Here is a 15588-nt window from a genome sequence, read left to right as displayed (position 1 = left end):
TCCTTAAGGGCAAAGACCTGTATTTTTACGCATTTTTTGTATCTACATCGTAGGCGCTTAATAAATGCCACAGACTTCAGTTATTAAATCAATCAATACGTTTTTCTTTCTCCTCAGTTCTTGCCTTCTCTCCCCTTTTCTCGCCCTTCCTCCTCCTCACCTCCCACGCCCCCTCCAATCCTCTCCGCGCTTCCCGCCTCCCCTCCCGGGGCCCGCCCCTCCACTGCGTCGCGAAGGCGGAGAGGGCGAGGCGGGCTTTACGGCAGCCGCGTTGCGGCGGGGCGGGGCGCCGGGCGGCTGGCGCGCTTGGCGGCAGCAGTGGGAGGCAGGCCGGCAGGCAGGCAGACGGAGTCGCAGGCGGGTGGTGGCGGCTGTGCTCGCTAGTGAGGGCGGGAGGGAGTGAGTCACTGAGCGTGTGTGAGGGAGGGAAGGAGCGAGCAGGCGAGCGAGCAGCCCGCGCCGTCTGCCCGCAGCACCAGCCAGGCCCCGCTGACGCCCCGCCGCCCTGCGCCGAGGCCGGGCCGAGCCGAGCTGGGTCGCGCCCGGGCCATGCTGCTCACCGTGTACTGTGTGCGGAAGGACCTCTCCGAGGTGACCTTTTCGCTCCAGGTCGACGCCGACTTCGAGCTGCACAACTTCCGCGCGCTGTGCGAGCTCGAGTCTGGCATCCCCGCAGCCGAGAGCCAGGTACGCCGGGCAGCGAGCGGGGCCTCCCTGCGGAGCTAGCTCTCCCGCCTCACGCCCTCCCTTTGCTTCTGCTGAGGAACTGGGGCGGGGGGAGAGCAGGCTGGCCCTTCCCCGCTCGCCCCCGCGTCCAGGAGGGAGCTGGAATGGGTAGCTGCCCCCACGCACCCCGAGCCTGGGGTGGGGTGCTGGGGGAGGTAGCGGAGAACCTGACCGCAGACGCACTCACTGCAGCCCGGGCGGCGCGTGGACTCTTGGGCGGCCCGCCCCACCTTCTGGCTCTTTGGCCCCTTCTCCCCTAATATTATCCCGAGTTTGGGGTGTCGTCGTGGACCTAAGAAGCTCTAGGTTTGCAAGAGTTCATACATCCTGCTTTCCCAACCAGAAATACCAGTTTGGATCGCTGTGGTAGATAGATGTTCATCTGCTTTTTTGGAGAGGGTTCTTGCTTAAGGAAACGTAATTCACCTTTACATGCAGAGATTTGCATTCTAGGTGAAGGAAAAGTTTCAGACTTGCACTACCTTGTGTTGAGGCCTTTGGAAATGCTCTTTTCCCTTTTCACTACCACATGCGTTTCTGGTTAAATTCTTTAAAAAAAAAAAAGGCAATTACTAGTTCAACTCAAACTGTTTATTTCTCTGCTTTCATCCCTGGTAGTAGGCCAGAATCCCTCTTTCTTGTCACAACTCAGAGTTTGAGTCAGTTGAAAGCTCAATGCTTTAAGAGGATATTTGCTTTAAAATGGCCTGGTATCTTCTCAGTGTGGTGTGGTTGTTTCATTTCCCTACCCTGCTGTAAAGAAGTTAAGCTGCTCTTGCATTTTAAATAAGCAAAGTAATTTATTCGCAAAATGTTGTGAGGCTGCCACTAAACAGAATTGGTGACAATAACTCTGTGGTCTTCACGCTGAAACATTTAAATCTTGACTTGGAGGATGTAGTCTAAACATTAAGAAAATTATAGAAGTCCTCTAAGGCCCCAGAATGTAAATCTTGATTTCCTACTGCAGTTAGGAAACAGTTCCAAAAACTATTGCCCAGCTACAGCTTGTTCTGCCCTGTGTTATGGTAAACAACTGTGTCAATATTTTGTTCAGAAGTGAGGACGATTCCTTTACCCTATGTGAACTTTAGAACCTTGGCATAAAGCTGAATATCAAGAAAGCATTTATTTCAGGTCACAAAGTGTCACTCAAATACGAAGTCTGGCAAAAGCTACAGAGAAAATGGTAAAAGGGACTTTTTGCAACTTTTTCTCTAAAAAGATAATCCGCAAAAACTCAGGAGCCAATTCCTGTCAATGAATCCCTCAAGTGGAGATCTAGGAAAGGACAGTTTAAGTAGGGAGGGAAAATCAACTCTTAAGTTTTTGAAGGTGGCTTTTTCAATTGTTCTTTTCCCTCTAGCTCTTCTTTTACCGGCTTATCACCAGCTGGTAGGGGAAAGAAAAAATTAAAATGTAAAGTGATTTTGTTGTTAATAGGGCTTGGGAGAAGACAAAGATTGAGATTTTCTCTGTTCCTACATTTTTTGAGGAACAAAAAGTTTAAAGAGGGTGTCAGATTGAAAGGCAAATAATTGTGTGTTCAGGGTGGGTACTGACCTCTGCCAGTCCGGAAGGCTGAGAATACCTTAATAATTGAACAATTAGGCTAACTCCAATTTCTTTCTTATTCGTTAGGTCAGCGTTTTGGCATTTACTCCCTTCCCAAGCCAAATTAGCATATGGAAACCTGGGCTCCAACTCGTGTTAAGCCTGTATTGCATAGCCGTAAACAGCTCCTGTTTTTCAAGTTTGTTGGCTCCATTGCAACCTAACACAGTATCTATTTTAAGATGTCTGGTGGTCGGTTGTCTTTTAGTTGCTTGCCCATCAGGGAGGAACAGGATCCACCCTAGACACTTGAGTCATTTCCTTTCATCAAATCATAATAGTAAACATCATTATAGTTTCTACCCACAAATATGTCATCTTCACTTACTTGAGGTCCCCCCACCTTTACCACCCAGGCTTCTCCCATATTATTCATCTTTGCTTCCTTCCTCTCATAGTTCTCCTGGTCTCTTACCTCACTCTTATTTACCTTTTCCATTCTCATTCCTTCACTTTCATTTCTGACTCCATTTATAAAGGGATTTATTTTATTTTTTTTTTCTTTCCTGGCACTATGTGTCCAGACCACTAGTCTCCAGACTTTTTTGATCACGTGTCCCTCTGAGTAAAATGTTTTGGAACATGCACCTTTTGATGTATATAATAAATTATACACGTCAACTAATGTTATATCCATTGTGTATATGCATGTATATTACATGTGTCTAATAACTATAAATATGTTATATACGTGAAGTAATACATTATGTACATTATAAACAGGCACAGAATAGAATTTAAGGAAGGATGAACTAAAGTAAATGGAAATGAAAATGCTAATATTTTCTGTTTTCTTCCTGTATCCTCAAAGAATTGTCTTGCATGCCTGCCCCATGTTGAGGATCACTGGTTTATAATTCAGTCTTTCACATCAGCATCAATTGTGCATAAGCATACACTTGGAAAAAGGGTTAGTTTTTAACAGCTCTAGTCTGATTTTAGTAGTTATAATGCAATAACAAATTTAGAATAGAAACCATCTCTACTTGTGCATGTGATTAAAGCCGGGCATGTTCCATCTCTTAATACAAGTGTGGGCTTGGAAGCCAGTTATGGCTCTGTTTAATGCTTTGATGCAGACTTCACTGGGCAAACTTCAAACAATTATCAGAGCTTAGTTTCACTTTAAATTAAAGTCTTTATATTTTTGAAACATTGTTATAACTTACCCCTGTAGGTGGCATGTGGTAAAAAGGTGTGCAGAATGTGTAAGTACTCTCAAATGGAAGGCATATTTAAATATCAACTAATAGCAGTAACTGTATGATCCTGGAAATGCAGCTCTGCAGACAGCATGGTTTGTGGTTTGTAAAACACTATTTTAAACCAGTGGAAACTGAAACTTTCTATTGTAGCTGGTTTTGCCATGTGTATTTTCACAGGTAATTTTCATGTATTTTTTTTTTTCTGATAGATACTGCATATTCATTATAGGAAACTTGTAACATATAGAAAAGCATGAAAAAGAATACAATTACTTATTACCTCATAACCCAGAGATCACTATAGTTTACTTTCTAGTGTATTTTTTTGTAAGCTTTTTTTCCCTTTGTATAGTTGAAATGTATCTTTTAAACATGATGCTCTGAACTGTGTAAACAATTTCATGTCTTACTTTCTTCAGGCAGCACTATGTTGTCAGCATTTTCCCATAACATTTAAGATTCTTGAAGTTTATAGTTTTAATAGCCACATAATATACCATCATATAGATGTACTACAATTTATGTAACAGTTTCACTATTGCTGGGCATTTGAATTGGGGAAAACTGGAAGCAGTTATGAGTAACATTTCCATGGATATCTGTATACTTAAGACTTTCTCCGCATTTCTGATTATTTTCTCAGGATGAATTCTTAGATATGGAATTGCCAGGTCTTTTGAAAGGCTTTTAGTAACTGTTGCCAAATTACCTTCCAGAAGGGTTGTAAAAGTCAAGCTGATTATTGCATGGAATAGTATATGTAGATCACTTGGCATATAGTGGGTTTTCAACTAATAGTAGATACTATTATGCAGCCATTCAGGTGTGATTCCAAGGGTTTTGTGGCCACTATATGGTCCTTAATGCTAGAGATGTATGGTTAGGATTTCTGTTGATTGAAGGCTGTCATTCAGAGACCAACAAACATTGGACGTCATGCTTAAAGGTCCTGGAGTGTATTAATTAGTCTATTGTTAGATGTTGATTAACATCAGAGTTCCATCTCTAGGGTGCCTCCTCTGCAGTAAGTACTAGCAGTTGTACCAGTTTGGCAGATTAAGACTTGTAGCTGTATACATTTTCCTGTTGTATGTTCTTAGAACTGGCAAAACTTGAATTTTGAGTGTTGTAGCCTTTGAGTTGGGTATTAGGAACAGTGGAGAGCATCACCAATACCATTACTTATTTTGTTTTGACTGGTGGAAATTTGAAACCATTGGTCTAATAGTTACCTATAGTAAGTTGGAAAATCATTCAGATTTATTCTAGGACTTAAGATGCAAAATAACTGTCTTTCTTAGACTCTCAGGCCTATTTTAACAAAAAGAAATCAAGTCTTTGTGGCAGTTATAATTTCAACTAAACTTTTGTTTATCTCATTTGTGTCCTTGGACTAAAATGGAATACACCTGCTGCTTTGTCAGTGTGAAGAATGTTTGCTCCTCACCCACATTCTCCAGTCTAGTATTTTTAGGAAATTGGGGCAAATACCAATATTCTTTATTTCATATACATGTTTGATGGTAGTGATTACCTGGATCTTACATTTTTATTGTTAACTCAAGCTACCTACCTTTAAAAAAATTATATTGTCTGCTGCGGAAAGACTGTGTTAGCTGGGCCGGCCCCGTGGCTTAGCGGTTAAGTGCGTGCGCTCCGCTGCCGGCGGCCCGGGTTCGGATCCCAGGCGCGCACCGAGGCACCACTCCTCCAGCCATGCTGAGGCCGCGTCCCACATACAGCAACTAGAAGGATGTGCAGCTATGACAGACAACTATGTCCTGGGGCTTTGGGGGAAAAATAAATAAATAAAATCTTTAAAAAAAAAAAAAGACTGTGTTAGCTGAACAGTGATGGAGTGATATATGGCATCTGTAAAATGGGAGTCCAAAGAGTGAAGAGTTAGTGTTCCTTTCTTCATGTTCAGGTTAGGGGATACATTGAGCAATGAACAGTGTTTTGATCTACCTGCTGAGTATAGGCCCTTATTGGTGATGGATGGCTTAATAGGTCTTGCTAAGGTGACCCAGCTAATTCACCAGACCATTTTCAACTTATGTTTGGGAAAGTTGTATGTGGTACTAGGGAAGAGGAGGAGTTTAAAGTCAGGCAGATGTGGTTCCAATCCCAGTTCTCTTCTTAATAGCTATGTAGCCTCAGGTCACTTAACTCTATATCTGTTTCCCTGTCCATAAGATGGGACAAATAATGCCTACCTCATAAGATGATTGTGAGACTTAGATGAGAGGGCATGAGGATTAAGTGGGAGACTGTGAAAACCTAGTATGATGCTGCCTCTAGTAGAAGCTCACTCAGTGATAGCTGTCTGCTATTTTAATACGGCTTTCTCTGTAGCATTTCCAGCCTGAAGAGAATTCAGTGATCTTGAGGACAGGAGCATTCTGATTCTCCTGATTTTGATTTCTTTGTGGATAAATAAATGTTATCTTATAAGTACAGTTAGAATATGTCAACTGATCGTGTATCTCTAAATATACTGATAGTTGAAGCTCTGAACCTGGAAAGGTAAGGAGTAGGCCTAGGACCACTGGTACCTTCATTATGGTGGTGTCACAATGTTGATGCCACCTTGTAAGAGCTGCCTGCGTGGCCCTTCTCTTGGTGTGCCTCTTCTTTCTTGCTGTACACTTCAGTCTTGGACACTTATCACCTCAGATTTATGGTGGTTTTTCCAAGCAATCCCACACGTTATAATGATTCGAGTTGTATTGCAAACAGTCTCTGTTGATTCTAGTGTACTCTTACTATGAGATGTATGCTTAAATAAGGGAGTGTGAATGGGTGGATAGAGTGACAGTTGCAATCTGTTGTAACATGTTTTAACTTCGCAGGTGAGAGTAAGAACTAACAATACTTATTCTAGTCATGTATAGAACTTATAAAGTATAACTGGACCTACAAACTCTGCAAATAAATTTTTTGCTGATCCCCAGAAGTATTTGATTTTGGAGAGAACTAAATTCAGTTTCCTGTTGTTTCTATTCCTCATGTCAGTACAAATTCTGAGAGCAGATAGGACAGATCATTTTTTTCCCGTTTAAATCCTGTAGTTTTCAGATTCTGTGTCAGGCAGTCTTACTATGAGAGCTGTGAGGAAACATTGTAAAGTGGTAGTGTAGCAGAAAGACCTGGAAGGAACAGCTGTAATGATTATCTAGCCCCAACTCCTTGCTTAACAAATGGGAAATGTGAAGCCTGGACCAGCTGAGTGACGGGGCCCCTGTCAGAGCCAGGACAGAACTCAGGTTCCTCAGTTTGCACGTGGCCTGGTGAAAAGTGAATTGTTACAAAGAAAACCTACCAAACTCTGAGTTTATTCTGAATGCCCCTCTGAAGTATATAATAATGCATGGTAGATTTTATGTTCCTTCGTGGTGAAATTATAGTATGCCCTTTGTGTATTCCTTTTCTTTCTACAGCACATTGTTTCATCTATTTTTATGCTCTCAGGCTTTCTTCAGTGATTGCACATCATAAAAATATTTTTATTGGTAGTACATCCCTGACCCTTTTTTTTTCCATCTGTGTTTAATTGTTCTTTTCTGAGTTTCTTCCACTTTTATCTTCCACCCATAAACGTAAGAGTGATAAAACTTTGGGGATGGCAGAAGAGAAGGAAGAAGGCAGGAAGGGTGGTATTTGGGAACCTTTTAGACTTGCCAGTGTGCAAGATCATTTAAAAGTGGACACATTGAGATGTAATGTACAGCATGGTAACTAAAGTTAACAGTACTATATCATACATTTGAAAGGTGCTTAGAGAGTAAGTCTTAAAAGTTCTCATCACAAGAAAAAAAATTTGTAACTGTGAGGTGATGGATGTTAGCTACTTGTGGTAATCGTTTCACTATACACACACACACACATCAAATCATCGTGTTGTACACCTAAAACTAATAAAGTATTATATGTCAATTATATCTCACTAAAACTGAGGGGAAAAGTGGACACATTATTTAATAGTATTGTAGTTAGCATACCCAGAGTAAATCAATCCCATTTCCCTCCCTGCTCAAAATTAAATCTAAAATTATATCTATTACTTCCTTAGATTCATTTATCCCCTTTAATTCAACAAACACTTGGGCATTATTTATCTAAGAGGCTCTGTTCTAGGCATTTGGGAAATGGCGAACAAAACAGAGCTCTTGTCCTTGAGTAGCTTAGATTTTAGTGGGGCAGATATAAATAAATATCTATTTAATATGTGAGGTGAGGGTACACTTTAAACAGAGTGATTAGGCAAGGGCCCTGAAGAGGTAACGTGTGATCAGAGACCTGAAAAAGAATGAGTGGAGAAAACATTCCTCAGGTAGAGAGAAGAGCAAGTGAAACAGCCTTGAGGGGGAAGATGATCATGTTATTTGGGGAACAGCAATCATGTTATAACCAGCCCTGGTGGTCTAGTGGTTAAGATTCAGCGCTCTCACCCCCATGGCCCAGAGTTATTTGCCAGTCAAGGAACCCCTCCACCCACCTGTTGGTTGTCATACTGTGGTGGCTGCATGTTGCTATGATGCTGAAAGCTATGCCACCAGTATTTCAAATACTAGCAGGGTCACTATGGTGGACAGGTTTCAGCAGAGCTTCCAGACTAAGACAGACTAGGAAGAAGGACCTGGCCACCCGCTTCTGAAAAAATTGGCCATGAGGACGCTGAATAGCAGTGGAACATTGTCTCATATGGCGCCAGAAGGTGAGAGGATGGCGTTAAAGACCAAGGAGGGTTCAGCTCTGCTGTATACGGGGTTGCGGGGAGTCAGAATCAACTCAGTGGCACTAACAACAGGTCATGTTATGAGGTGAGGTCAGAGGGAGAGCCAGGGACCAAATTGTTTGGGCCTAGTAGGTGATGGGAAGGACTTGGGCTTTAATTCTAGGTGTGATGGGAAACCTTTGGTGGGTTTTGAGCAGGGAGTGACATTATCTGATGAAGAGGAAAACTGTAGTCTTTCTGCTTTGCCCCATGTTACTTCTCAGTGCTTCATACTGTTAAATCTTTTCTGGTTGTAGATTGTCTATGCTGAAAGACCTCTCACAGACAACCACAGATCATTGGCTTCTTACGGCTTGAAAGATGGGGATGTTGTGATTTTACGGCAGAAGGAGAATGCAGACCCTCGACCTCCAGTGCAGTTCCCAAGTAAGATATCTTGTAATGGTTTAGCATCCCATGACACGAGCATCAGTAGATAACATAGCATTTGGTTCACAGTTTTGTATTAGCTTTGGATGCAGACTACCAGGGTACAGATCCTGACTCTGCCCTTGCTTGCTGTGCAACCTTGGCTGAGTTAACTTCTCTAAGTCAGTTTCCTTATCCATAAGATAGGTGCTATAATTAACCCAACTCCTAGAGTTGATGTGAGAATAATGCATGTAAAACCTTCAGCACATAGCAGGCCCTCAATAAATGTTAGCGTCTGTTTTGTTATCAGTGATAGTTTTATCCTTGGGACTTGAGATGCTGCATATGCCTATGATTGCTGACTGACTTTTGCTGTGTTGTCTGGCGTTCGGTGGCAGGTGTTTATGGAGCATTTTAGTCAGCCGGGCACTTGCTCCCACATTTCACGTGATCTCACAACTCTGTTGTAGGGGAAGAGATTCCTCCTTACAATTTATTATCATTAACAGATGAAGCTCTGATTTTAAATAATGTCTTCAAAGTTTCTTAGCTAATAATTGAAGGCACAGGAATTAAAACTTGGGGCTTTTTCCATTACCCTGAGCTTTATGAACATTAAGCAGCTGGACCACCAAATCCGATTCTTTCCCACCAGCTTTGTTAATCATGTAAAAAGAAACTGTTATTTGTCTTAGATGCTCCATCCGGAATAGGTGTTTATAATCTGAAATCTGTGTATTGGGTTTTAGGAGGTTTTTGTGTCCCTGAAGTAATATGCAAAATTGTGTGTGTGTGGACATGTGTGCATTTGATGGGGAGAGGGTCCGTAGCTTTCTTCAGATACTCAAGAGGGATGCAAGGTTCTGATGTGGAACCACTTGATGAAATGTATTAGTTTTTTTCCCATTGCTTGCCATATTCTGATAGATTTCTTTAAACAGTGTTTAGTCTCTAGGTGACTTGGTTTTAAAGTTTATGGTAACAGCTGATAGGTGTCTGGGTGACGACAGACTCCAGCTTAGAACACAGTGCTTCCATTCAGCCTGAAACTGGGGCCATAAGAGACCATCAAACACTGTTCCTCCCAGATCTGGATTACTTTAGTCCCTTGGGGCTACTGTTAAACTTTAGAAAGAGTGGTGGTTCAAATATGCCAGTCAATGAGAACCAAATCTTCCTTTGGTTAATTTGGTGAGATTGTTAGTTCTGGAGAGTTCACTTTTTTTTTTCCTGTGCTGTCCCATATGGACAAGAGAGCCAGTAGGTGGGGGAGGGGAGAGGATCTGGTCTATAAGGTAAACAAGTTTTTCAAAATTATTCTGAAGTGAATGTACTCTCAAGATAAGTGTCCAGGGTTGGAGAGAAAGTTTCCCTGCCCACAGAGAAGGCCCACCCAAGATGTTTTGCCAGTTGGTATAGGTTAACTGCCTCACAAGGATCATGCCATTCACTTCACCTTTTCTTTGGTTAGGAGTTCATACACAAGCATGTGCGCACACACAGATATACACACACACTCACACATATACACATATGTTGCTGCCAGCTGAGGTCTATTTGAAGAAAGCGACTACCTAGTTAAACCCATGCTAAGAGGCAGAAGGCTTGCATCTGAGTTTAAGCACTCCCTTTTTCTGTTTGAGGTCTCAAAGGCTACAGGATAGCCTCAGACTTGGGACAGGTGTGACCATCAGATACATTTTGGAGTTGAAGAAATGTGGGCTAGCCCACATTTCAGTCCTAGCCCCTCATTCTGGCTCTACTTTTTTTTTTCTCTTTCCTTTTTTTAAGTAACAGCTTTATTGAGATATCATTCCCATATCATACAATTCACTCATTTAAAAGATATGATTCAATGATTTTTAGTGTATTCAGAGTTGTGCAACCATCACTACAATCAATTTTAGCGCATTTTCATCACATTAAAAAGAAACCATGTACCCATTAACACTCATTCCCCGTCTGCCCCCAAGCCTTCTAGCCCTAGGCAACCGTCAGTTTACTTTCAGTCTCTATGTATTTTCTTGTTCTGGACATTTCATATAAATGGATTCATGCAATATGTGGGTGCTTTGTGTAAGGCTCCCTTTTATTTTCCTTTCATTTTAATAAGGTCAGCTCAGCCTGGAGTATAGAACCTGAGAGTTGTAGCCTCTAAACCTGTTGTATCTTTTGGTATACTCAGCACTGAGAACCTGTGCAAGTTCCTTTTCTTCTGTTTCTCTCTCCTGTAAAATGATTAAACCTGCTAGCTCCCCAGGGGTATGAGAAGAGTCAGCAGTGATGCACAGATGAAAGTGTAAACTCAAAGAATATGTGTAGCACAGACTTGTAGAATTTAACATCTAACATTTACGGTGTTCATTTGCTATGTATAGTATTCTTTACCCAAGATATCAGGGCTCTTTGAAGCATATGTCAAAGCAAACTAGGATTTTTCTTAAGAACCACATCCAGATTTATGCAGTTACATCTACTGAAAATAGCTTTAATTTTTTAAAAACATAATAAGTAAAAACTTGTTACCTATTCTGGGATATTTTGTAGCCAAAAATCTGGGGTTACTGCCATTGTCTGCCCCCCTGACACACACATTTTTCTGTTCTTTCCTATCTGTTCACCCTCAGACTGCAGTCTTTATGGTCAAAGTCAGTGTGAGCTCAATTTAAAAAAAAAAAGTGTGAGAACGAGCATAGGAGAGGTCATTAGAAAGTCTACAATTACCATTTACTGCTGTTATATACCACTTATGAGCAAATGTTCTGCTGTTTCCTTCAAATGCTTGTTTTTATGGAGTCACTTGAAGTAAACTTTGATTCGATTTTCCCCAACAGACTTACCCCGAATAGACTTCCGTAGCATAGCTGTGCCTGGCACATCCAGCTCCCGGCAGCGCCAGCCACCAGGAGCACAGCAGTCCCGCTCATCTCCTGGAGAAATAGCTTCATCTCCTCAGGGCCTGGACAATCCAGCCTTGCTCCGAGACATGTTGCTGGCCAACCCCCACGAGCTGTCCTTGCTGAAGGAGCGCAATCCACCCCTGGCAGATGCTCTGCTCAGTGGAGATCTTGGTAAGCTTATAAATTTGGAAGGCTCTCAAGCTGATATGAGGTGAAGTAGTTGTGCCACAGCAAATGTGGAGAAAAGCAACTGGTGTGTTCAGGCTGCTGTGTCACATGATTTATTGAACGTATCAGTTGGTCTGTGAGAGGTAAATTAGTGCTGATATCAAAGGCTGAGTTAATTAGCAATAGCGACAATTTTAGGACTCCATAGAGTTCTGAAATCCAGCTAGACCAGCCCCCCCGTTTACATTTTTCTTCTATTTTAGCACCATGTAACCCAGGTACTGATATTTTAACCTGTTTAGTTAGACCTGCAATTAAAGAGAGCACCAGTAAACCAGCTGATGCCAATTGAAATGCTTTTGGTGACAAGAAACAGGTTCGGTGCCATCAGCCTGTATGACAAAATGGAACCCCCTTATTCTCATCCATCCCAAGTTTAATGATACTGGGGTTGTTACCAGCAGTTTATTTGGAGCTATATTTGAGCCATTCTTTTATTTAACAGACCACTTATTTTTACTCACCTTTATGAATAAATTTTTCTCTGTAAATTTCTCCAATTTTACTCTTGCGTTTATGAAACTATACTGATTAAATTTTAAAACATAACAGACACTTAATAACTCATTCCTCAATAACCATATTTTAAATTGACGTAATATTTACCTACAGAGAAATAAACACAGGTTTTAAGTATACATTTTGTTGAGTTTTGGCATACTCATGTAACTACCACCCTAGTCAAGATATAGAAAATTTCTTTCACTGCAGAAAGTTCCATGATGTTCTCTTTCTAGTCAGTTTCCTCCCCTTATAGGCTATGACTATTTTGATAATCATTATAGATTAGTTTTGCCTCTTTTTGATCTTCATGTGAATGGAATCACACAGTATGTCCTCTCGTGTCAGGCTTGTTTCACTCAGTGTTTTTCAGATCCATCCATGTTGTATATATTAGTAGTTCATATGACCATTATCTTGATTTCTTTAATTTCTTATGCAGCGTTATATCTAATTGCCAAAGACCATGATGACGGCACATTTAAGTTTATACATTTAAATGCACCCCCATTTAAGAAATAGCAAAATAAAGATGGTTCTTGTAACATACATCTTATAGCAAGCAATGTTTTCTCTTTACTAATTTTCCTGCCTATTATCCATCAGGTAATATAGATAGGCGAACAGTAGTTTGCATTTAATTTATCTGCCTTTAGGCAGAGAGTGTTAAAAGGAAGTGAAACTAGAAGAGGAAAAAGATTGTGGTGCTCTATTTTATTTCTAGGTAATAGGATAATAAGGGCAATAGGGAGGGGAGCAGAGGGGTCGTTTGTGTGCCACACAGATCGTCATTCCCCACTGATCTAAACTGAAAAGGCCTTATCTCTGAGTAGAAACTGATGGATAACTGCTTACAGGGATAAGTGATTTTTGCAAACACTTTATTTCTTTACACTGAATTTAGGTGAAGAAGTAGTTTTGCCTCAGAGAATAGAAAGTAAATGTAATTGCTCATTTAAAATAATTTTTAGACATCTCTTCTGCATCTCTTACAGTTGATTTTGAGAAATTGTTTGATGTGGAACAGTACTAATGAAGAATGAAAATATAGTGGTTTAAGATTTCACCCCTTATTTGTGTAGAGAAATTTTCTAGGGTCCTGGTGGAGCAGCAGCAGGACCGAGCACGGAGAGAGCAAGAAAGGATTCGTCTCTTTTCTGCTGATCCTTTTGATCTTGAAGCTCAAGCAAAGATAGAAGAAGATATAAGGTAATGAGTGACCCTTCACCTAAAGAGCAAGATTTAGAGAATCCAGATTTCCCACACTACGGGTGATCTTGTGTTAGTTGGACATCTCCTTTGAGGTAGCTTCCTTATTCTGCATTTGAGATAAGTTATTCTCTCCTCCTCCGTTTTCCTCATATTTTGATTCAACGTTACAAAGATACAGGTACCTAACTTAATGACTTTCTCTTCTAAAAGTTAATAACAACACCCTGACTAGCGCACAGCACATCATTAAAGCAACTCCAGGTAGATGACCCTAGGACTGAGCAGAAGCCCCCAACTTGGTAACACTGCTGGACTGGCTAGACAGGCTGATTGGAATCTCGTTCCTTAGACATAATGCATGAGCCCTCATCAAATCCAGGGCTTGAACATGATTGGTTTAAGTCCATTTGTGCAGAAATTTGTAGTCCTCAGTCTGTTTTCCTTCCACATTTCTTTTACAGGCCTCAGTGGGTAAACTGACTGCCTTTCACATTGTCAACTCCGGTTTCTCTAATGCTTTGGTTCTCACCTGGGGCTGCATTAAAATTACGTGAGAAGGTTTTAAAAAATGCTGGTGCTTGGACTGTACTCCCAAATCTGATGAATCAGAATCTTAAGGTGTGGGGCCTAACCAGGTGCAATGATACTAATGTCAACCGTGGTCACATTACTAGTCACAAGCATGACACTGTTCAGTTAGTCCCTTTGGATGAAAGAACAGCTACTTTCTCCCCCCGCCGGATTCAGTTTTTATTGCTAATTGTGAAGGCCTTAGTATAACTAAGAAGAACATGACTGTAACAATACTGCTTTTAGGCACTCTGTCATCATCTGTGGTTACTTAAATGAAGCCTAACTTGGTCATTAGCTTATACTGTCAACTTGGAAGTCAAATAATTTTCTTGTTTCTTTTTTCTCTGACTACTTTTGAAATCAGAGAAATATAAATTGTAATTTAGAATCAATTGATAACCCTAAGCTCTTCACTTGTGTTCTTGTTGATTAAGCGTTCCCATTAATTGTATCAGGTACTAACAAATATCTGAGAAACATCTAACTAGTTAAATCCACCTGGAGAAACAGGAAGATATCTGTGTTCTCTGAACTGGACCACGTCGCAGCTGTAAAGAACCTGACATAATTTTTAAGAATAGTTGTGTTCAACCCGGGAAGCGGGAGGGGTGGGGGGGAGAGCGGGGAAGCATCATAGCCAAACCGTGACACTGAGCTGTTGGAAGAATAGAAGTGAAATGAGGCATATCCATATGGCTCACGTTTCTTCCCAGGCGTGGGGTAAAGGAAATGGGGTAACGCATACATTTTTTTAAAGGAGAAAACCTTGTGCTTCTGAAGAGACTCTCTACATAGCCCAGAATAGCCAAAGTAGGTGGTATTATCTCAGAAGATTTTTTGCTGAAACTTATCTTGGTTGGAGTCAGTGCGAGGTCAGAAGTGCACGACTAATTTTAGGTTACTTCTAAATTTAATAACGTGGCGTAAGAGAAAGGCTGTGTAATTCTATCAAATGCCTGTTAAAGTCTCATTGGGTATGATACAGTAGTGATTACACAGGGTATTTGTACACTGAGGTATAATAGCTTGCATATTTGCTTGAATAAATTAAACGAGTGCCTTTCCAAGAAATTTAATATTTTATTACAGAATGGCTGGTAAACCCATCAATTCAGGTGAGCTGGAGTATTACTACAGAAAGGACAGGCACTACAGTTAGGAGCAGGGATCAGAAAGTTTTTCCATAAAGGGCCAGATAGTAAATATTTTAGCCTTTGCAGGCCATAGTATCTGTTGCTAGGGCTCACTTCTGTCAGTGCAGCACCAAAGCAGCCATAGATAGTACAACAGTATGTAAATGAACAGTGTGGCTGTGTTCCCATAAAAACTTATTTACACAAACAGACTGTGGGCCTTAGTTTGCCAATCCCTGGTTCCCAGTTGTTGTTTATCCCAAATATTGGATCCTGTTCTATTATTGTCTCAGTCTTCAAGTGAGTTGCCTGGCCCCTGCCCTAGTTTCCATTAATGTTGGTAGTGT

The 15588-nt window shown here is 41.1% G+C and overlaps 1 protein-coding gene across 3 annotated transcripts in view; it reads left to right on the top strand.

Moving 5' to 3' along the window:
- Positions 1-365: 365 nt before the first annotated feature.
- DDI2 (DDI proteasomal shuttling factor 2) overlaps positions 366-15588 on the top strand; it is a 41901-nt gene continuing 26678 nt past the window's right edge. The window contains exons 1-4 of one of the 3 annotated variants that reach the window (XM_087446764.1): positions 366-687; positions 8580-8709; positions 11529-11765; positions 13406-13532. In XM_087446764.1, coding sequence (XP_087302890.1) covers positions 550-687; positions 8580-8709; positions 11529-11765; positions 13406-13532 — 632 coding nt within the window. In that variant the 5' untranslated portion in view covers positions 366-549. The remainder of the gene's footprint in view (positions 688-8579; positions 8710-11528; positions 11766-13405; positions 13533-15588) is intronic. The other 2 variants (XM_087446762.1, XM_087446763.1) reach the window with 2 other exon arrangements.

Source organism: Ceratotherium simum, chromosome 22, assembly GCF_057802395.1.
Source record: "Ceratotherium simum simum isolate JZ-2026a chromosome 22, ASM5780239v1, whole genome shotgun sequence".
Taxonomy (NCBI): domain Eukaryota; kingdom Metazoa; phylum Chordata; class Mammalia; order Perissodactyla; family Rhinocerotidae; genus Ceratotherium; species Ceratotherium simum.
Note: the sequence above shows the minus strand (reverse complement) of the source record. Positions and strands in the feature narration are given on the sequence as shown.